Source organism: Dromiciops gliroides, chromosome 3, assembly GCF_019393635.1.
Source record: "Dromiciops gliroides isolate mDroGli1 chromosome 3, mDroGli1.pri, whole genome shotgun sequence".
NCBI classification, from domain to species: Eukaryota; Metazoa; Chordata; class Mammalia; order Microbiotheria; family Microbiotheriidae; genus Dromiciops; species Dromiciops gliroides.
Genome location: NC_057863.1, coordinates 312,448,754 through 312,471,288, shown reverse-complemented (window position 1 = coordinate 312,471,288; position 22,535 = coordinate 312,448,754). Strand labels below are relative to the sequence as shown.

The 22,535-nt window shown below is 37.6% G+C and overlaps 1 protein-coding gene across 3 annotated transcripts in view; it reads right to left on the bottom strand.

Annotated features, from left to right (window-relative positions):
* ALCAM (activated leukocyte cell adhesion molecule) overlaps positions 1-22,535 on the bottom strand; it is a 269,642-nt gene that overhangs the window by 34,721 nt on the left and 212,386 nt on the right. For all 3 annotated transcript variants that reach the window (XM_043995233.1, XM_043995234.1, XM_043995235.1), the window contains exons 3-6: positions 17,592-17,811; positions 1,874-1,938; positions 1,030-1,114; positions 437-619 (exon numbers count right to left, since the gene is read on the bottom strand). In XM_043995233.1, coding sequence (XP_043851168.1) covers positions 437-619; positions 1,030-1,114; positions 1,874-1,938; positions 17,592-17,811 — 553 coding nt within the window. The remainder of the gene's footprint in view (positions 1-436; positions 620-1,029; positions 1,115-1,873; positions 1,939-17,591; positions 17,812-22,535) is intronic.

Sequence of the window (22,535 nt, the reverse complement as noted above, 5' to 3'; positions counted from 1 at the left end):
GCTTAGGATCATAGAATCTAATAATAAATGGCAGAGCTAGGATTTTAATCTACGTCTTCTTATTCAAAAACTTTAGTTGTTTGTTTTAGAAAATATGAAAACACTATGTTTTTTTAATTGACAAAGATAAAATTATTTTATGGGTATGTAAACAAAGTAAGGGCAGCTAGGTGGTACAATGAATAGAGTGCCAGGCCCACCATCAGGAGACTTATCTGCCTGAATTCAAATCTGGTCTCAGACACTGACTAGCTGTGACCTTGGGCAAGTCACATAACCCTGTTTACCTCAGTTTCCTCATATGAAAATGAGCTGGAGAAGGAAATGGCAAAGAGCTCCAGTAACTTTGCCAAGAAAACCCCAAATAGAGTCATGAAGAGTCACACATGACTGGAATGACTGAACAATAATAAAATGGAAAAAAAGAGCAACTTACAGTAAATATCAAAGAATGCTTGATCAGAATGAATTGTTTTTTGGCCTGATGGACCATAATATGTCACAGAACATGTGAATGGTATCTTTATATCATTTTTTGTTGTCTTGTACATTAGAGACGAAGTTACAGTATAGAGTTGAGTTACTTGATCCACTTGTCTTTGTAAAGTTGTGACCACACCTAAAAGAAAGAAGGAATATTAATCATAGAATGTTTTACCTGGATTCAAAGTACTTTAACTTTACAAAACCTTTGAAAGGTGGCTTGGTCCTGCTATAGGTATTGTACAGGCAGGGAGACTGACATGTAGCAAGGCAGATGTCTTTCCGGCGTTACAGAGTAAAACAATGGTGTAAGCAGAAATAGAATCCTACAGGCCTGTCTCCCACACACTTTAATTAACTATGAGAACATGTCACACACAGAAGTAATTTTCCTTACTCCTATCTTTTCTGCAGGAGCACTAAGTCAGCATTTGGGAAAAAATTTAAGGGATACTTAAAGCCACAAAGCCCATTGTTGTAGATTGAAATTGATTTCAAGCAAAATATTTACAAGTTGGATTGCATATCCAGTCCAAACTCACTCACCTTCTGAAGGGTCCAAAGTCTTCCCATTCCTGTACCATGTAATGTTGACATCTGGATAACTGTCTTTTGAAATACAATCACCCAACTGCCAAACAGAAAGTGATATTAACACTTAAGTCTAACTGATTTATTTAAATAAAAGTTAATGACCCAACTGTGATTGTTAGAAAAACGTAGTTGGAGGTGACCTGTCAATGCTCATGTTGTTTACTAATGTTCATTCATTCAGACAGTTATTCTATCTACCCAGTCAAAAGCAAGACTACTTAGTGACCCTACAGCATTTGCATTAAAAATCATTTTAGAGGGGCGGTTAGGTGGCACAGTGGATAGAGCACTGGCCCTGGAATCAGGAGGACCTGAGTTCAAATCTGGCCTCAGACACTTAACACTTACTAGCTGTGTGACCCTAGGCAAGTCACTTAACCCCAATTGCCTCACTTAAAAAAAAAATCATTTTAGGACAAACATGATATTCATCATATGGTATGCTATGGCATTAATCAATAGAACTTGAGACATTTTTTTTCTTTTAATAAAGAAATGTTTAGTTATACTGGTGAGAAGAAAAGGAGTAGAATGTAATCAGCAAAATGATCCACCCATACACAATATGTGGAAATGGCTATTTTGGCTCTTATTGATATATTTTCTAACAACAGACTCGAGGCATTTTGCAAGAGAGATGAATCACCTTTCTCTCCTCTCCTGCACAAAGTCTTAAACTACTAGTCCCCTGCCTGTTCTGAATGAACCAAATTTGGATCCTTATGTAGCTATTATCAGTCCCTTCAGACTAGATAAAAATTAAGGTAGATAGTTAAGCAAGAAATGTGTGCCATACCTTTTTCAGCTGTTCTGTTTCCAAGAATTGTGCTTTATTTACAATTTCAGGTTTCGATGGTTGCTCTGAAATTTAAGGGAAAAAAAAAATAAATCTCTGTGGAAAAGACAGGACCCCTGTTTTGCTTCATGTCAGATATTGCATTTCCCCAAAGGTGGAAAACAAGTGACCAATCAAAGAATAGAATCAGCACAAAGATTGCAATTTGGCAAATTGGGCTAGCTGCAAATGAAGAAAAAAAAAATCGACCACACACCAAACCTTTGCATTATTTATTTTAAATGTTATTTTAAGTACCTGGAACTCTTTTGAATATGATCTCTCTAATTAGAAAGCATTATTTTTCTTACAGCTTCCTAGGCATTTTACCAACCCTGCTGCTGGCTCTAACAGGGAAGACTGCAGTCAAAAGACTAAATAGTACCCTGGTGGTTTGAAAGAGCCAGTGTACCTCCAAATGGCTGCCTGTCCCTCTTCCCATCAGGAGCATCAGGCTCATTATAACATGATGAATACTATCACCACAGTAGTACAAATGCAAAAACTGAAGTGTGAAAGTCATTGGGAAAGCTCCTGCCCTCCATCTGGATCTGGTAAAGCACTGAATTCAAATGCTCACAGCTGGTCTACCCTTGCACTATAATGGTGTGATGGAAGGGTCACAGGACAGAGAAACAGGAGACCTGAGTTCAAAACTCTGTTCTGCCACCAAATATCACATGTCTCAACCTCTTTGAGCCTCAGTTTTCATCTGTATAAAATGAAGGTGTTGGAATAAATAGGGAATGGAGTGCTTACTCTGTTCCAAAGCACTGTGCTAAATGCTGGGGGTATAAATGGGTCTGAAGTCAGGATAACCTAACTTCAAATCTGGCTTCAGACACTTATTAGCTGTGTGACCCTGGGCAAGCCACTTAACTGCCTCATCTGTAAAATTGGGATAATAAGAGCACCTACCTCCTGGAGTTGTTGTGAGGATTAAAGGAGATAATATTTGTAAAGTGCTTAAACAGTGCCTGGCAAATTGTAAGCATTACAGCATCATTTAGTCATTTTCAGTCATGTCTGACTCTTCATGACCTCTTTTGGGGTTTTCTTGTCAAAGATACTGGCATAGTTTGCCATCTCCTTCTCCAGTTCATTTTACAAACAAACTAAGGCAAAAAGAGTTAAGTGACTTACCCAGGGTCACACAGATGTCTGAGGCTAGATTTGAACTCAGGTCTTCCTGACTTCTAGCACTCTATCTACTGTGCCACTTAGTTGTCCAAGTATTACATAAGAATTAGTTATTGTTGTTGTTATTTTATTCTAATGGGGAGAAAACAGTATATGAGTGCTGGAAATGGGGCAGAAGGAAGAATGTGAGTAGGTAGCATGGAAATGCCATGGATGTTTGGACTCCAAGCTATAGCAAGGTAATGCAAAAACTCAATCACCAGAGCTGGGCAACTCAGGGTCACTGAAGGTCTAAAGTTCTGTCTAGTCTTACCAATCTGTGAATTTTTGTAGATTATACGCAATAATCATTCAGTCAACTAACAAATATTTATTAAGCACCTACAATGTGTCAGGCACTAGGCCAAGTTCTGGGGATACAAAGACACCTCATTAAATAGTCACTGCTCTCTAGGAGTTTGCTATACTAATACCTATGCTCAAGCCGGGGAAGCCCACATTTTATAAACATGTCAAATTCTTTATAATTCAACCAGTAGAAAACTCAAAACATAGTATACAATTTGCCAAATTTAGAACCTAGGTGATGCAGGGACTGAAAAATGGAAGAAGACATATAAGCTTTAAAATATCCAATAGTATAAGATGTTAGAGAAGTGGACAATTTAGCAGAGGTTACAGAGGGGAAGTTGCTTGAAAAACTCAGAAATATCTTAAATTTCAACAGAGCCATGGTGTTAATTTCATTTTTCCAATGGGGTGTGGTGAAAATGAAGTGGTTTTTTTTTTTTTGTTTTTTTTTTTTGTGGGGCAATTGGAGTTAAGTGACTTGCCCAGGGTCACACAGCTAGTAAGTGTTAAGTGTCTGAGGCTGGATTTGAACTCAGGTACTCCTGACTCCAGGGCCGGTGCTCTATCCACTGTGCTACCTAGCTGCCCCTAAGACCATGCTTTTTACAGAAGAGCAAATGTGTAACATTAAAAACCACTTCATAAGGGCAGCTAGGTGGCACAGTGCACTGGCCCTGGAGTCAGTAGTACCTGAGTTCAAATCCAGCCTCAGACACTTAACACTTACTAGCTGTGTGACCCTGGGCAAGTCACTTAACTCCAATTGCCTCACTTTAAAAAAAAAAAAAGCATGGTCTTTTTTCAAGTAGATGGATGGTCTTGCTTTCAGGTGGATGGTCTTGCTAGTGAGCAGAAAAGTGTTTTATAATTCTACCATTCATTCTCTTTTCCTTTAATTTTACTGCTGGTAGAGTGGCAAGATGTACTGGGGTCTATCTCTTGAAGCAGGAGTGGGGGAGAGCCTGAAGGGTGCTGAGCTTGTGCTGTAAGCCATCTGCTTTGGCCTCAATACAAGGAATGTACAAAGAAAGGCTTCTTGGTGGTCCCTTTGTCTCCCTCCTCCCTGTTCATTAGAGGGTGGGGCTGTCTCAAAGAAGAGGCCAGTGAGCAGGAAAAGCCTCCTACTTGGTAGATTTTAAAGGGAGAGAGAATTTCCACTCTCTTCTTTCTCTCTTCTTTGCATGATGCTTGAGACTCTTGTCTGCTCTCCCTTGGACTTTTCTGAAAGGGAGATTTCCCTTTTCTATGGTGCAATCCCCAAAGCTGTGGCAGCTGCTCCCACATAGCAGGGAGTGTATGTATTGTCTAGAAAAGGCTGATAAAGGAACTCAAATTTGTTTCTTTCCCAGAACAAAGGTGACTGAACAGAGATCCTGAGATGAGCTTGATGGCAATCTCATGAGTTCTAGAAGTTAGGAGTCTCCTACATCCCCCTGTTGGCTACCCAGAAGGAAGAAATAGCCTTCTAGTGTTTTTTTTTTTTTTTGGCTGGGCAATGAGGGTTAAGTGACTTGCCCAGGGTCATAAAGCTAGTAAGTGTCAAGTGTCTGAGGCTGAAATTGAACTCAGGTCCTCCTGAATCCAAGGCCAGTGCTTTATCCACTGCACCATCTAGCTGCCCCTCTAGTTGTCTTCTTACTACATTCTGGTCCCCACTCTAGTCCACCCTCCACTCAGCTGTCAGAGTGATTTTTCTATAGTGCAGGTCAGACCATCTCTGTACCCTAGTCAATTAGGTTCATTGGTTCCCTATCACTTCCAAGATCAAATGTAAATTCCCTCTGTTTGGTATTTAAAGCCCTTTATAACCTGCCCCTCCCACCTCCATTTCCTTTCTAGCATTTTCATTGACTGACAAGTTCTCCCTCTAGGCTTCCTTCAAATCCTGGCTAAAATCTCACCTACTGTAGGAAAAACTTCCCAATGTTCCTTAATTCTTGTGCTTTCCCTCTGTTGGCTATTTATAATTCCTCCTGTATTTATCTTGTCTGAGCATAGTTGTTTACATTGCTCCCCAATTAGACTATGAGCAACTTGAGAGAAGGGACTGTCTTTTACTTTCTTTGTTATGCGCAGACTTAGTACAGTATGAGAATTACAAAATTTACTGAGAACTGATTCCCCACCCAGTCCCCTATTTCCCATACAAATGAATTGCCTGGGGCTGGCTGTCTTTGTCATTTCCTAGACTCTTGATGGACTTATGGACCTTTCCCCAAGTAACTTATCCCCTCCCAATGTTCTCCACCTTACTTCCTGGACTTTATGTTATTATGTTAAAAGGGTCCACCTACATTAAATAGTTTCTATTCAGAGTCTGTAATACCTATACTTAACTTAGGAGCAGTTCTATTATTTCTTTTGTCAAAGGTTCATTTACATTAAGTAGCTAAAAGTCACTCTGGAGCAATCTTTTGGTTCACTTTTTGTTCTGTTGCCCCATAAAAACCCTGTCCTCAGTTCCCATCTTTGGGTATTCCTAGCTTTTGAGCTTTGTGATACCAGGAGCTATATAGTTCCTCTGCCCCGATTAAAAATCTTATTTCTCCTATATTGATTGTTTCCTTAATTTCCAGGTTAACAAGTGCTTGCCACATAGTAGGGGCTTAATGCATGTTTATTGATTGTCTGATAGACTGAAAAAGAAAACCAAAAACTTATCAGAGGAGAAGATGATCATCATCATCAGGAAGAAGAGCCCAAACCAGGGTTTGCCAAAAGTTGTGGTTCTTAAGTGAGTTTCTTGAACAGAGTACAGAACCAAAGCACATGTTGTGGGCTCCCAATCTCCTCTATCCTCCGCCCCTCCACTGCAATATCTTTTAATTTTACATAGCTTTCATCTTCAATTACATTGCTCTACCACCTCCTGGTGAACTATTTCTTGCATATATATATAGTTAACCTGGAAATTAAGGAAACAATCAATATAGGAGAAATAAGGTCTTTAATTGGGGCAGAGGAACTATAGCTCCTGGTATCACAAAGCTCAGAATCTAGGAATACCCAAAAATGGGAACAGAGGACAGGGTTTTAATGGGGTAAGAGAACAAAAAGATTGCTCCAGAGTGACATATAGCTAGTTAATGTAAATGAACCTTTGACAAAAGAAATAATAGAACCGCTCCTAATTTAAGTATAGGCTTTACTGACTCTGAATAGAAACTACTTAATGCAGGTGGACCCTTTTTACATAATAACATAAAGTCCAGGGAGTAAGGTGGGGAGCATTGGGAGGGGATAAGTTGCTTGGGGGAAGGTCCATTAGAATAAAATAATAACAACAATAACTAATTCTTATGTAATTTTGTAGTTCTTATTATATATATCTCAGCCATGTCTAACAATGTATGTGAGGATACAGACTCATGGATTCCATAGATATCATGGTTCTCCATATTTGCAAAGAAGGGAGGGAGGTGCATTTTCTCATCTCTTTGCTGAAGTCAGTATTGGTCATTATGCTTATATATCTGCTATTCATTTTCATGAATCTTAGTGTGGAATTATTCTGTATTTATTTTAACATGAGTCTAGGAGTTATATTCTCTAGGGCCTTCTTGTTTGCTATGTGAAATACCTTTAATCCTGTTCATCCAACAGAATTAAAGTAGCTTTAGGAGAGCCACTGACACTTCACTAAACTGAAACTTGGCTAATTTGGCCAAGAAGTAGGAAGGAAGCAGAAACAGTTCCTGAGCACAAACAACATAGCAGTCCCAAGGTTCATACAACAGGACTCCCACAGAGCACTAACAGCAAAGTCCCTAAGGCTCTCTCTCTCACTAGGAAACTATGTGTTTGATTACAGTGTTTCTAAGACCATCCTGGATAAAAGCAGCAAAAATGCAAGGTGGGAATGATTATTTTGGGCAGGCATGCTGTCACAAGAGGAATGAGGGAGGGAAAAATATGACATTCCAGGCCCACTTAGGGTAGGAGAAAAGTCTTACACAAATCTCATTAGCCCCAAAGGCCATTTCAGTATTATACAATCAGAATCACAGAATCTTAGAAATGGAAGAGACTTTAGAATAAAAAGTCATTCAACAAGCTTTTAGTTAAGGACTTATATTTTCCAGGCACTGTGCTAAGTGTTGGGAATACAAACAACAACAACAAAACCCCAAAATACAGTCTCTCTTTTCAAGGATCTCTTGTTCTGATGTGGAGCAGTGGGTGAGAACATGCAAATAATGATGTACAACATTAATCTCAGAGGGAAGGCCCTTGCAACAGGGGTGTTGAGCCAGGAAAGGATTCCAGCAAAAGGTAGTATCTAAGATGATTCTTGAGCAAAGTCTTAAAACCAAAAGGTAAAACTGAGGAGGGAGAGCATTCCAGGCATGAGTGACAGTGTGCACCAAGACACAGAGATGGGAGAGGGAATGTTGAGTGCGAGGAACAGTAACTGGGCCTGTGCAGCTAAATTGTAGAGAGTATGGCAGAGAATAAGAAGTCTGGGAAGTTCAGGAATGAGTGAGTCTATGAAAAGCTTGATAGCTCAAAAGAATTTCTATCTGGGGCAATAGAGAGCCACTGGAAAGACCCCATTTCAGCACGCCTCCAGAGGGATCACTGAGTCTTTTTTTTTTAAGACCCAAGATGAATCTGCCTGTTTCACTTCTATACAGCTCTAACTATTAGTAAATTAGATTCTCTGTAGCTTCCCTGCACTGGCCTTTGTTCCTAGTTCTGGACCCTCTTCTCTCTGATGACACTATAGATACTTAAAGTCAGCTCTTGTGCTCCATTGAGGTATTCCTTTTTAGAACTAGAGATCCTTGTTTCTTTTTCTTTTCTTTTCTTTTCTTTTCTTTTCTTTTCTTTTCTTTTCTTTTCTTTTCTTTTCTTTTCTTTTCTTTTCTTTTCTTTTCTTTTCTTTTCTTTTCTTTTCTTTTCTTTTCTTTTCTTTTCTTTTCTTTTCTTTTCTTTTCTTTTCTTTTCTTTTCTTTTCTTCTCTTTTCTTTTCTTTTCTTTTCTTTTCTTTTCTTTTCTTTTCTTTTCCCTTCCCTTCTTTTTTTTTTAAGGGCAATGAGGGTTAAGTGACTTGCCCAGGTTCACACAGCTAGTCTCAAGTGTCTGAGTTCACATTTGAATTCAAGTCCTCCTGAATCCAGGGCCAGTGCTTTATTCACTGTGCCACCCAGCTGCCCGAGATACTAATTTCTTTTGGCCTATCTTCATATAACACAATCTTGAGGACCTTTACTATCCCGAGTGGTCTTTCCTAAAATGTGACACTTGGGACTGAATGTAATACTCCAGATGTAGCCGGACAAGGATAGGACTATTACCTCTCTAAATACAACCTATAATCAATCATGGGAACTTCATTAGCTAACATATCTTACTATAGACTCATTTTGAGCTAATGGTCCACTAGAATCATCAGCTCTTTTTCAGATGAATTACTGTCTTGTTTTATCTCCTCACATAGATATCACAGCTTCATAATTGGTGTTCATAATGATGACAGAGAGTTATCAGGAAAAGGTTACATTATGCTCACTGGACTTTTTTCTAAACAGGCATGAAAGTGCAGAATACATTTTTGAGAGATTTTTATCTCAGATGACTAATATGAACAGTGATGTGGTGCTTTAAAGGGACAAGTTAAGCTATCTTGAAAAGGTCGTTATTCAAAAGATCCATTTCCTCAGGGTTCTGGATAGCCAACCTTACTATACATAAGTCTATTAAGTGGGAAAAAGTACTATACTGGGAGATGTAGGATTAAATTGTGGCTCTTTATGTTTAACTTTGGGAAAGACATTCTCTACTCTAGTTCTGTCTCTTTATCTGTAAAACAGGAGGGTGAAACTAGATTATCTTTAAGGTCCATTTGAATTCTTAATTTGATTTTCTCTACCTCCCTACCAAAATAAGTTGTCACCTTCTCTGCCACCTAGAGTCTTAGAGTTGCCTAGGATATTGACAGGTTGAGTTACTAAATCAACATTATACAAAACTCATATGGCAAGACTTGAACTCAGGTCTTTGAGGTTAGCTTCTACCCAGTATGCCACACTGCCTTTGAAAATGCAAATACACATAGGGAAAAGGAGCTAATTTGTTTTAACACCACCTTTGGCATTTTGTGTGACTGGAATGTATGGATAACTATGCAATCTCCAGCTAAAAGATGAGATAAATGGGCAGGCTCTTTGAAGGCTGCTGTTTTCCATGACACCAAATTCAATGAGGAATTCAGTGTAGAAATACATGGGTACACATTCACTTTCCTTTACATAAAATGTACATTCACTCTGTTCTCAAAACAGTGATTCATGGTGTTATTATGTATATATGATCACATATAACCAGTCAGTATGATATAATATATAGATAAGTTTAGTACATTTTAATATGTAGGCGATAGCAATGTATGCTAGTTTTAAAAATATTCTTCCTGTCTGATTAAAATTAAATTGCAGGCAAACTTAATAGTAGTCCCATCTCTTTCCCACCTCCAAAATGAGCAGTTTGGGATATCAAATTTGCATTTAGGGGCCTCTATTTATTTGGAAGAGATTCACATTATTAAGAAAATGATATATGTTTCTTTGCACTATATACCTCTTTTAAATTTTGTTTCAAAATCTCTGCATTGCTTAAAATTATTTTCCTGTGTAATTTTCTTTCACATCTATGGCTATTAGCTGAGAAGCTATAAAGAAAGACATAGGCTATGTTAGCAGAATTACAGATCAATTCAGGAGCATTTAAGAAACAATATGTAAATTATATTTTAATGTTTTAAGAATTCCCATGTATGTACAATTTGTAGGGAAAATGGTGACAAGGTAATATTATTAAAGACATTTAATTAAATGATACTAATTACAGTCATATTTTGCCTCTGGACACTTTATCAAAAGCCATTTTGAATCTAACTCTATAGCAAGAGACAGAATATGATCTTAGGTTTTTGTGGGGTTTTTTGCTTCCTTCCTGACATGCTTTTCCTTACTGGAGGAGTTTGGAACCTCATTACCACAGGGCTGCACTACAAAGGTTTAAAATGAAAGTATAGCAACATTTTCTGAATTTTCAGAATGTTCATCTTAAACCTGATCATACTTTAAAAGAAAGGAGGGGAGAAAAAAAAAACAGAAAGAGCTGGCAGTCTTGCTTCATTCCTGAGCAAAGATTTACTACCCTATAGGATGGATACACACACACACACACACACACACACACACACACACACACACACATAATATATGTAGCCTGTGGGCTACAGTGAAGGTTGATTATGTTATGACTCAAATGATTTTTTGCCAAATATACTATAGAACATTTGTGGGCATCCTATGCCATGTACTCATAAATAATTAAAGCTAAGGTATGTTTGCTATTCACCACCTATTAATATATTTTCACAGGTATAGTGGATAGAGCTCTGGACATGGATCCAGGAAGACCAGCTCAAATTCAGACTCAGATACTTATTAGCTATGTGTGACACTGGGCAAAGTCATCGCTTAACTTCTATAAACCTCAGGTTCCTCATCTATTAAAAAAAATGGTGATAAATAATACCACCTTCCTCCTAGGCTGTTGTGAGGGTAAAATGAGATAATCTTTGTAAAGTGGTTTGCAAATCTTAAAGCACTGTATCAATGCTAGTGGTTATTATTATCATCAGAATAATCTCCTTTTCCTTGCTTTTTATTATCCATAAAGTTCAGAGCAGTTTAGACCAAAGTAAGACTGAGCTACAAGTCTAGGATTAAGAAGGGGAAATGGCTGGAGAGAAATCAATCCACTTAAAGAGAGACGGACTTGTCAAGGAATGATTAGGTCATTTATGTTGTTGTTCAGTACATCCCATTCTTTGTGACTCCATTTTGGAGTTTTCTTGGCAGAGATACTGGAATGGTTTGCTATTTCCTTCTCCAGCTCATTTTATACATGAGAAAACTGAGGTAAACATGGATAAGTGACTTACTTGCTCAGGGTTACACATCTAGCAAGTGTCTGAGGCAAGATTTGAATTCATGAAGAGTCTTCCTGACTCTAGGCCAATCACTCTATACACTGTGCCACCTAAATGTCTTAGATCAAATTTATATGTAATCATATTTGATGGAGAAATGAACATTCCATTAGAAACTTTCTACCCCAAACCTCTCACTTTGTAGATTTGGAAATGGAGGCACTGAGAAGCTGAATAACTTTCCCAAAGTTACAGAGTAATAAAATCTAATAGGTAACATTTATATGGAGCTTCGAGGTCTAAGACATATTTTATGTTTGTTTTTTTTTTTTTTTTTAGTGAGGCAATTGGGGTTAAGTGACTTGCCCAGGGTCACAGTTAGTAAGTGTTAAGTGTCTGAGGCCAGATTTGAACTCAGGTACTCCTGACTCCAGGGCCGGTGCTCTATCCACTGCGCCACCTAGCTGCCCCTTCTAGGACATATTTTACATAACTTCTCTCCTTTGATCAATAAGCAGCAGAGTTGGGATTTAAACACAACTCTTCAAATTCCAAATTAAGTCCTCTTTTCACTATCACAGATTGCTTACTTATATATTCTCTCCTCTCTCCTTGAAAGGCCCATGGTGCCTAAACTTTCATTACATGATATAATTCTTAGTATTTGCTTTTTCATTATTTCATCACCAATGAACTACTTTAGAAAATTTTGTAGTACAGAAGATATTGTACTGTTGGCCATTCAGTATTTTCCTCTTGCTGGTCAATCCTACTATAATACTTGATTGGGATGTTAACAAGTAACATTTAAGGACAAGGCACAAGGTTGTTACATGTCAATATGAGGTCACTTTCATTCTTTGCCCTCTACAAAGTCTCCCAGCACAGAAAGCTGTCTGGTCCCAATTTCTGAGGATAAGAGCCTCCCATTTACTCAACACTCTGCCACTCAGAGTGACTGTCACACTGCTGTGACAGAGGCTGTCCTTTCAGACTTGTCCTTTCAAGCCCACCTGAACCATATCCCAGGGAACATTGATTAAAAGAGTTTTGAGTATAGAGGGGCTATGGTTTCCCTTGTTAGATCTTAGGAACCACCTGTGAAGGGCTATGGAAGTTGGAATCTTGTATCCTTCCTCCTTATTCTTATTTTGAGATTTATCATGACCAAATAATGATGAAACTTCAAATATTTCAAAATATCTCTGATTTCATCAATGTGAGTATTTCCTTCACCAACAGAGATCAATACTTCAATATAAGGACACTCTCAAGGTCTCTTAGATACTGACAATGGACCTCATAGCATGTTGTGCCCTTGTCAAAGAAGGTGCTGTACTCTATAAGCAAAGAATTGCAGCTCAAAATAAACTTGAGATATGCAAATTCAGAGATGTCTCTACTCCAAATGTTCATACAAACTATTTGTGCTCAACTAGTAGCAGAACATTCTGAGCTCAAATTGGCCTGATCAGCCATAGTTGGACACACTATAATTTGACTCCAATATAGTGATGTCATTTCAGTCCTCTCTGAGAAAGGACAACAGTCAACCAATTAGCCAAGTTAAAAAGAGAAAAACACACACACACACACACACACACACACACACACACACACACACACACACACACCCAATACAAAACACACCTCCATGTCTTGGTTCTCAGACAATAAACAGTAGTCAGTCAGTCCATAACTAAAAATCCTTCTTGAGTTCTGTCCAGCTGAATGTAGGGCATGCCAGACTTGGACTGTGTTGGCATAATGAAGCACCAGAGTAGGACTTTAGTGGAAGGAGCATGAAAATGGTCCTTAATGCAAAATTCTCTTTATCTCACTCCCATTTACCAGTGTTGATTTCTAGAATCATAATCTTCATCACCAGTCATCTGGAATTAGGGTTGGTCATTGCACTGATTGGAGTTCTTAAATCTTTCCAAATTGTTTGGTTTTTACTGTTGTTGCTATTTCCTGGCTCTGATCATTTCATACGTTATCAGACATAGCCAGTGTGAGAATTTGTTTTGTTTGACTATCCATATACATTCATGTATCCATGTGTGTTACAGGAATTTTGTTTTTGCTTTCAATGGGAAGTAGGGGGTTGGAGGGAGAGGAAATATTAATTGAAAAAAAAAATAGAAGTCATGTTCCAAAGTAGCTCAACCCAATGAGTTCATAAGATGAATCCATGCTAGGGGAAAGGGAGAAGAGGAGAAGGGGCAGATGCACAGGCTAATGTAAAATGTGGAATTCAGCATCTTTCTGTGAGAAATGATTATTTATAACCTATATCTTGGGGAGACTCAGAGCTCCCCCTTTCTTCCACAGTCCTTTAGGTTTTCCTGAAAGACATTACTTATGAGATTGCACTGACTTTCCTCCATTTTGGTCAGACACCACCCAACCATTGTGTTCTCAAACTTGGGTGGAGACAGATCCTTTTGTCTATATAGCCCGAAGGCTTCTCCTTGGGGGGTGGGATGGGGGGGGTGGTGCAAAGGGGGGGGGAGGGGGAGGAATGTGGTGTAATCACAGTGGAGATAATTTCTCTATAATTTCTCTGTACTGCAAACAACTCTTGGCCCTATTGAACACCTACTGTTTCAAAAGTATATAAGCTGTGAGCCCTGCCACTATGATAGTCTTTGGTCTGAGAGAGCTATCCAATGACCATCCTTTTATTAACAATCTGCTGGCCTAAATGACTAAATTATCCAGAAATTATGTCTTTCAACTTTTTAATCATCATAATCCAAAACTTAATTTTAATAATAATAATAATCATCACCATCATCCTCATCATTATATAGCAACTAGTACATACCAAGCACTGTGCCAAGCACATTAGGAAGATCTCATTTGATCCTCACAACTCTGGGAGTTAGGTACTATTATCATCCTTTTTAAACAGTAAAATGAGGCAAACATAATTTAAGTGACTTGCTGAGATCACTTTACTAATAATGTCTGGCCCTGGATTTGAACTCAGGTCTTACTCACTGCAAACCCAGAGTTCTATCCACCGTGCCACCTAACCACCTCTGGGTGTTATCCCCTCATAGAACTCCAGAGGACAAGAAATAATCACAGATTTTAGTGTGATCATAGGTACATCTTCATGATGAAATGTAAACTTGTTGTAGAGGAGGGGCAGAGTGAAGACCATGATGAATTGTAGTCTCTTTTGCTTCACAATCAAGAAGACTAAAAAGCCAAACAATGATGGGCACCCAAATGTAACTAGGGTGTTATGTTAATATGTTAAAACATAACAAAGTTATTCATACTTTGAGTGGACAACCATAATCTAATTATGAAAATATCAAAGACCAGCTTCAAAAAATAAATTTGACAATGGTAGATGGTCTCTGGACTGCCTGTGGAATGCAACCAACATTACCTTATGAAGGACCACTCTTCATATCTGTGGGTATACAAAGAGATTTTTTTTTTTATCAAGGATCACAGAATCTCACTGTTGGAAGACACCCCAAAACAATTCAGTCCAACCCCTTTCCCATTTTACAGATGAAGTATTTTAGAGCTCAGGGAGGTTAACTGGCTTGCCCACAATCACAAGCAAGGAAGATACAAGAGATGAGTAGAATCTGAGGGTTTCTTAGGTTCCTTTCATTAGACTGTGTTGCCTCTTCCACAGAACATTTGAATCTTATGCTCTTTGTATAATCTCAGGGCAGAATATTTGCATGTGTCTCTCACTACAAGTATAAAAGCAAACTGTCTCTTTTTTTCCTTTTCTACTGGATGACTTCATTAACCCCAAGTCTATGCTCAATGAAACCACTCTTTAATGTTGATATGTTGCAGTTACTAAAATTCTGTGGTTATGGTAGGGGAAAAAAAGGGATGTATTTTTTTGAATCTGTGCCTGTTTATTGGCACGATTTCTACTTTGCAAGTTACATTTAAAAACAAAACCTGAACCTCTCATTATAGTTATTAGCCTTGGCCACTAGTTGGAATATACAAGTTTTCTTTGAGCCCATGTGTATGATAATCTGCAATAGGTTGCTCTGTGATTGGTTCTCATTAGCCATATTCAACTATGTGTTACCCTATGTATGTTGCTAGGTGACTCAACAGAGGGAAACAGAGGGCTGATTGATGGAGCTGGTTACTCTTAGACAGCTACAATATAGACACTGCATAACATAAAAGCATCCTTGTCACAGCTGCTGTTAGCTTTACCAATATGACCCAGTGTAAATACATTTTTTTAAAAAAAGCCAAGATCGTATATGCTTTTTCAGACATTTTCTTTATCATGAGTTATTCACTTCATTCTGTCAGGCTTGGAGGGTCTCACAGTTTCTTGTATAAAAACACCATTTCTAAGAGTGTGTCACTTTGTCTATTTAAATTCTCCTTGGCCCAGAGCCTGGAATGCAGATTCTGTTTCTGAGAGTTACTTTGTTTTCAACAACATTCAGAGGAGGTAGGGGAAGTTTGTTTTCACAATCATAGAAATCCTCTGTGCTCTAAAGCAGCTTGCAGATTTTATTGAAATAGACCAACCGAAATTTCTTTGGGTAGCTCTACATCACCCTCCTATTTCCTTATCCCTGACCAAAAAAGCCACCGATCAACCAACCAACCCCACAGCTAAATGGCAACTCAATCAATTCTTATGAATCCCAAAATACAGGTTATTTCCTAATTTCTCGTCTTACTACCTTGACATGCTGACTTTCACTGTGTTAAAAACAAAGCAAACACGTAAAACAAAACACTAACCACTGATTAGTTTATATTCCATACATGAATATATACAGAGAAATATTGCAATTTTGTGAGTCTATCTTTGTCTCTACTATGGCTCACCCTCTGTATTTGCTTATGTTGATGATATTAGGAACAGTAATCATAATAGTTTTTATTAGTGGTTGTTATCTTTAAGGGGAGGGAGGCACACAAAAGCATCTTCACCATAGTAATTTTTAAATCACTGCTCTTGCATCCATTGGCAAATGGATGAGTAGCTAATATCATCTGGAACACAAGGAGCAGGAGACTGTGACAGATGAACACTTATTTATTTGATTCCTAAAACTGACAAGACTGTTGGCTGACTTTTTGAAAAAGGCCTTGGAAACTGAAAGGTAATCAATGGAAATAGGCACTTTATTTTTAGAGGCTTTTTCTGGAGTACAAAGGTTCCCCTGGATTATTTAAGCATTCTTTGAATCCCACCCTAAGGTAGATACTTTGAAGTTGATACAAGCACCTAGGGAAATTCTTGACTGTTTGCATATACTATTTCTATACACATTTTAGGTTAGTTAGAGAACCCTGTGTTTAGCTTCCCATAATCATTTCTAGGTGTGGTTGAGGTATCAGAATGCAAGAAAAAAAAGTTCTGAAGAGAAGGTTTGATTATTTAATTTTTTTAAGACCTCTGTTTGCCATACAGTAAGTTAGAAGTCTTCTCTAATTTCTAAAAGTCTTTGATGTAATTGAGGTGGGGTGTTTTTACTTGGATTTGAGAAGCTGCCTTGCTTTAATTAGGACCTCTCCAATAACTTCCTTGTCAAGGCCATTTGCACTGTAATACCAGCCGTATATTATCATTAGGCAAACTAATTTTGTGATTGTGACTACTGTAATTTTCTGACTTTTTGTTCTTTGCAAGTTTCTTTCTCCTGCCTACCTCTTCTTTTAACTGCCTGCTCCCTCCCACTTAGTTATTCAGGCTCTAAGCTGTTCTCCCATGCTGAAAGAAGCAATTTTCTAATTTCTAAATTTCTAAAACTGGTGAATTCCCCCAAACAGGCTGAGAATCACTTTGTTATTTAATTTTTGAAATATATATAACTGGAGTGAAACAGTGGAATAGACTTTTTAGTTTTCAATGTAAAAAAAAAAATAGACCTCCCCCCTCCCAGTCCCCAAATGGGCTAGCCCTTTATTTTTAAGGTCAATCAAATTCTGCATACTGTGGTCAAGTTAATTATTAAGTAAAATCTCTTATCACATGGAAAATTCACAAGGCAGAACAACAGACAACATTTCCTGGCTTCCCACTATAACTCTACTGTTTGAATTTCAGGCTGCCTGTATTCAATGCCAACCTTCTGCATGAGCAGAATGAAGATTTCTAGGTCTGTTACATCGATCCTAGTTAAAGAGACAAAGCAGATAGTTCAGTCATTGTTCTAAGCAAAAATGTTCTGGTCATAGCTATTGATTCCATTTAAAGGTTATATACTAAAGACTACTTACTGAACACTTTGACCACTGTTGGGGCCTCGAACACATTGTCCTCTGTAACTAACATGCACACAAATCTCTTTTCATCACTGATCCTTGCATGACTGATGGATAAGGTGTAGTTTTCTGAGAGGTTTAATCTGTCTTTGTATTCGGGTACTTCATCATATTGCACATTTTTTCTCGTAGAGGATCGGAAGGCAATAAATACTGGGCTGCCATCAGGCTTTTCCTACAAATTAAAATAAAAAGAAGTTTTTTACTTCAGATTTAAACACAGGCTCATTCAGATATTTCAGGATTAAATTCCGCACAATATAACTTCCTTGGGCATTTCTTTCCACTAATATTTGCAGTTTCTGTCTAAGAAGAAAAATTTCAGAGGCAAGCCTTTACATAAATTTTGGTTACAGAAAGTTAATATTCATAAGAAAAGCAATTGCAGGTTATTCTCCAGGATTTGGTTTTGCTCATGTAAAAGTGAAAATACAAATGCTTTTAAAAAATGCAGCTTCCTCTGGATATGTTGGACAAGAATCAGTGATCTATTCTGATGTTGACAAGGAATGTTCTCATTGCAAGCAAACAATGAAAGAAAATAAAACAAAATGAACATTTGCACAAAATGAAAATTCAGAGGTCCACAGTGGCAAGTATATATTTTGGCTGCAAACTACAAGTTAAAAGTCTATGCAAATAATATTTGGCACTAGCTCTTTTTATCACCATGCTTTAAAGGTCCATTGTTCGCCCAAAATGGCAGGTCTAATCTTTAACTACATAAATATTATTTGCCTTTGTAAAACAATCATAATAATTAAGAATAAATATTAATAACTAAAAGTCCTTCTTATTATCATAGCCATCAATGGATGCTATAAGCAAGTCTAACAGTACTTTGGGTAAAACTTGATCAAGAGTTTTCTAAAATACAATGTTTTTCCCCCTTAGCTTTCAGGAAAATATATTCCCCCTCTTATCTACTCATCATTAAAGTTTACTCAGTATATAGAAGTCAGCTCTTCCTCTCCCTCCTTAGGTATTGATGGGAGAATCTAATGAGATTTCAAAAAGTGCTTGCAAAAGCATGAAGTGCTATGTCTGTAAGGTGACAATAATGATGATAAAAATACTGACTGATTATTACTAAATGAATCCTGAAAAGTACAGAAGTCTGGGTTTGTTGAATGGTTTAAATATTTGGATAATATTGGCAAATGTCTTTAGGCACCACTTTTTATAGGGTCAATCTTTTACTTTAAACCACTGGAAAAGAAGTATGAAAAAAAAATCAGCAGGCCCAGCAGACTATTGGTGTGTCATTCATTCATTTAATCAGTGAATATTTATTGGGCCTGTAATATGTAAGGCACTTTGCTAGGCACTGTGAAGATTACCTCCAAAGATGTATAAGCCAAGTTTCATTCCCTTAGGGAGCTGCCACTTGGCGGATTATTCTATAATAACAGGAAATCTACCGGCTCTTCCAGTGGGTATTACTATTCAGAAGGGGATTCCCAAAGATCATTCATTCAATAAATTTAACAAATATTTGTTATAGGCAAGGCACTGTGCTAGGTGTTATTGGGGCGTGGGAGGATACAAGCATGGGCAAGACTCTCTCTAACCTCAAAGAATTTATGAGAATCTAATTAGCTTTTTCCTTTAATTTCCCTTTTTTATAACACCGAAACATTTATTAGCCATAATAATAGGTAGCATATTTGAATCACCCCTTAAATTCACAAAATGCATTCAGGCATCAAAGGTTTGGGTATGGTAATATTTGTTAAATTGTTATGTCTATTCGAGTAGTTGACCTGGCAGAAACATCAGAGGAGGTGCTTAATAAATGTTTATTGAATTGAATTATAATACAAGGCAGCTAAGAATCTAAGCCCTGGATGCCAGAACCTAGTTAGCAAAGATTACTAAAGTAGAGATAGTACCAACTGTGAGATAGAACAACAATGTTCTAATTAAGTGATAGTTCTTCTCTTAGGTGTTGATATTAACTAGACTCATCTTGTGGATATCTGATATTTACTTATGCATTTTATTTTTCTATATGGGAATGTCCTTTTTCTTTGCCAGACTTGGAGAATTTTGAGGAGTCATGGAATTCATGGAGACCTGACTCCCTCCCCTGAAATATACATGGTTTGAACCCATGATTAAGATGCTGTAAAGAACTGAATTTACTAGCCATAGATAGAGTATATATGTTTCTCTTTCCCCACATGTTCCACTTCTCCTTAAGCAACTTACATAGGATAAATAGATCAAAAAAGCAGTTGTAGGGGCAGCTAGGTGGCGCAGTGGATAAAGCACTGGCTCTGAATTCAGGAGGACCTGAGTTCAAATCTGGCCTCAGAAACTTGACACTTACAAGCTGTGTGACCCTGGGCAAGTCACTTAACCCTCATTGACCAGCAAAAAAAAAAAAAAAAAGGCAGTTGTAGCACAGATCCAGGAAGTGATTAATAAATGTTTTCTAACTGATTTATCCAATGTAAGTTCCTTAAGGAGAAGTAGAAGATTTGGGGAATGGGAAATATACGTTATAATTGGTCCTAGAGATAATAAGGAGTCACTGTTGTTTTCTGAGTGAGAGGATGATGTGCTAGACCTGAGCAGTTTATTCCATTCCATTTTGGAAAGATCTAATTGTCTGTAGGGGTTTTTTTTGTTTGTTTTTTGCTTCTTTATACATTCTGGGGTCAAGAAAGGCAAATCTAATCCTTTTTCCACATGTTAAGAGGCTACTGCAATAGCCCAGGTCAGAGGTGATGAAGACCTGAACTAGAGAGGTGGATATGTGAGTGGAAAGAGAAGAACAGATACAAGAGATAGTGTGAAAGTAGAAGTAACAAGATTGGATATGTAGGATGAGGAAGAATGAGTGTTTAATAGTGCTTTGCATGTTTATTGTTGGTGTTTAAAAGTGAGGGGAGGGAGAAGGAAGAGAGAAATAGAAAGAGGGAAGAAGTTAGACAATGCAGGAATGATAAAGATAATAAAGTCTCTGGCAACATGGAACTTGCAGTCTAGGGAGTATGTCAAAATAATATGTAACAACAACACAATACTATTAAGCAGATTAGAAGATGATGAAACAGTACAGTAGAAAGAGATGGGAGGGAGGTAAGGAATTTCAGGTATGGAAACTGCTGTGAATAAAGGCACAGAAATGGGAAAGTGCTGCCCATGCAAGAATGATGGCCCTGGGCATCTTTAATGGACGTAAGTGTTTGGTTATAGAGGAAAATTCAAATATGATGGCTGGCTTCAGCACAGTAAACATGGAGAAGAATACTATGAGGTAAAGCTGGAGAGGGCCTTGAATGATAGTGTAGGGAGTTAGGACTTTATTTGGAGGGTGATGGGGAACTACTGAAGTATTTTAAGTAGAAGACAGATGTAATATTTGGGTTGGTTGGCAGTGATGAGGCTATCCTGCTCAGTTCTCATTTTATTTCTGCCCTCCCCTCCCTCCCAAAGTAGACTAACAGTTGGACTATGAAGAATAGAATAAATATGAGTGAAGGTATGGTAAGATAGCATCTATCTAGTTACCTTCAGTGTTTTCAAGTCAACAGGATGAGAGAAGAAGCATCCTGGGTTATTGAAAGAAACAGCAAAGGTGATTGCTGGGCTGATGTCAATCTCTGAAAGATGATGAGGGGAAAGTGTTGCTGGACTGGTGAAGAGCAAATATTGTTCCAATTTAAAAAAATAGGAAAGAATGAAGTCTAAAAATTCTGTTAGTAAACTTGATTTCCATTCCAGGCAAAATTCTAGAACACATTATTAAAGGGATAGTTTGTGAGAATTTAAAAGGGAAGTAGAGATCCCTAAAATCTGTCATGTCCTGATGGAGCACAGATCTTACTCGAGTGAGCACATTACCTTTTTTGATATAGATAAATGTATCAGGCGAATGCTAGTAACATAATATATTTAGATTTAAGTAAAGTCTGTTTTTCTACTCTTGTAAATGATATGGAAATGTACTAGTATAGTCAGAAGGATTCAGAGCTGGCTGAATACCAGGCCCAAAGAGCATTTGGTGGGGGGAAGTTTCTAGTTCAGTGCACTGAAAATAAGTCCTTGATCCTATTAAATGTTTTTGTTTGTTTATTTGTTTTTTTATTTTTGGTGAGGCAATTGGGGTTAAGTGACTTGCCCAGGGTCACACAGCCAGTAAGTGTTAAGTGTCTGAGGCCAGATTTGAACTCAGGTACTCCTGACTCCAGGGCTGGTGCTCTATCCACTGTGCCACCTAGCTGCCCCTATTAAATGTTTTTAATCAATGAGACAGCTGGTGGTTCAGTGGATAGAGTGCTTAGCCTGGAGTCAGTAAGACCAGAATTAAAATAAAGTCTTAAACACTTACTAGCTGTGTGAATCTGAACAAGTCACTTAACTTCTGTTTCCCTCAGTTTCCTCATCTATGAAATGGAGATTATACTAGTAGCTACCTTTCAGGGTTGTTGTGAGGATTAAATGAGATAACTGTAGAGTGCTTAGCACTATGCCTGTTTAAGTGCTATAGAAATGTTAACTATAATAATATTTATTATTATTATTGTAGGAGGCATCCTCATGAGATTTGTACATATAACATGAATCTGTTAATTGATGCTAGAGTTAGCATAAAAAATAACAGTATAGAATAATGTGCATAATCCAATAAGATTAAATTTTATAGGGATAAATGCTAAATTCTTTGGTTTAATTTTTTTTAATTGACTTCACAAGTACAGAAACAATGATGTATGGCTTCTCTATTAAAAATAAAAGTCTGAGGGTATTAGTGAACTATAAGCTTGATATAAGTCAACTATATGACTTTGTAGCTAAATAAATAAATAAAAGCTAATGTTTCACTGCTGTATTAATAGAGGAAGAGTGTCCAGAAAGAGAATTGATAATTCTGCTGTACTCTATCCTGGT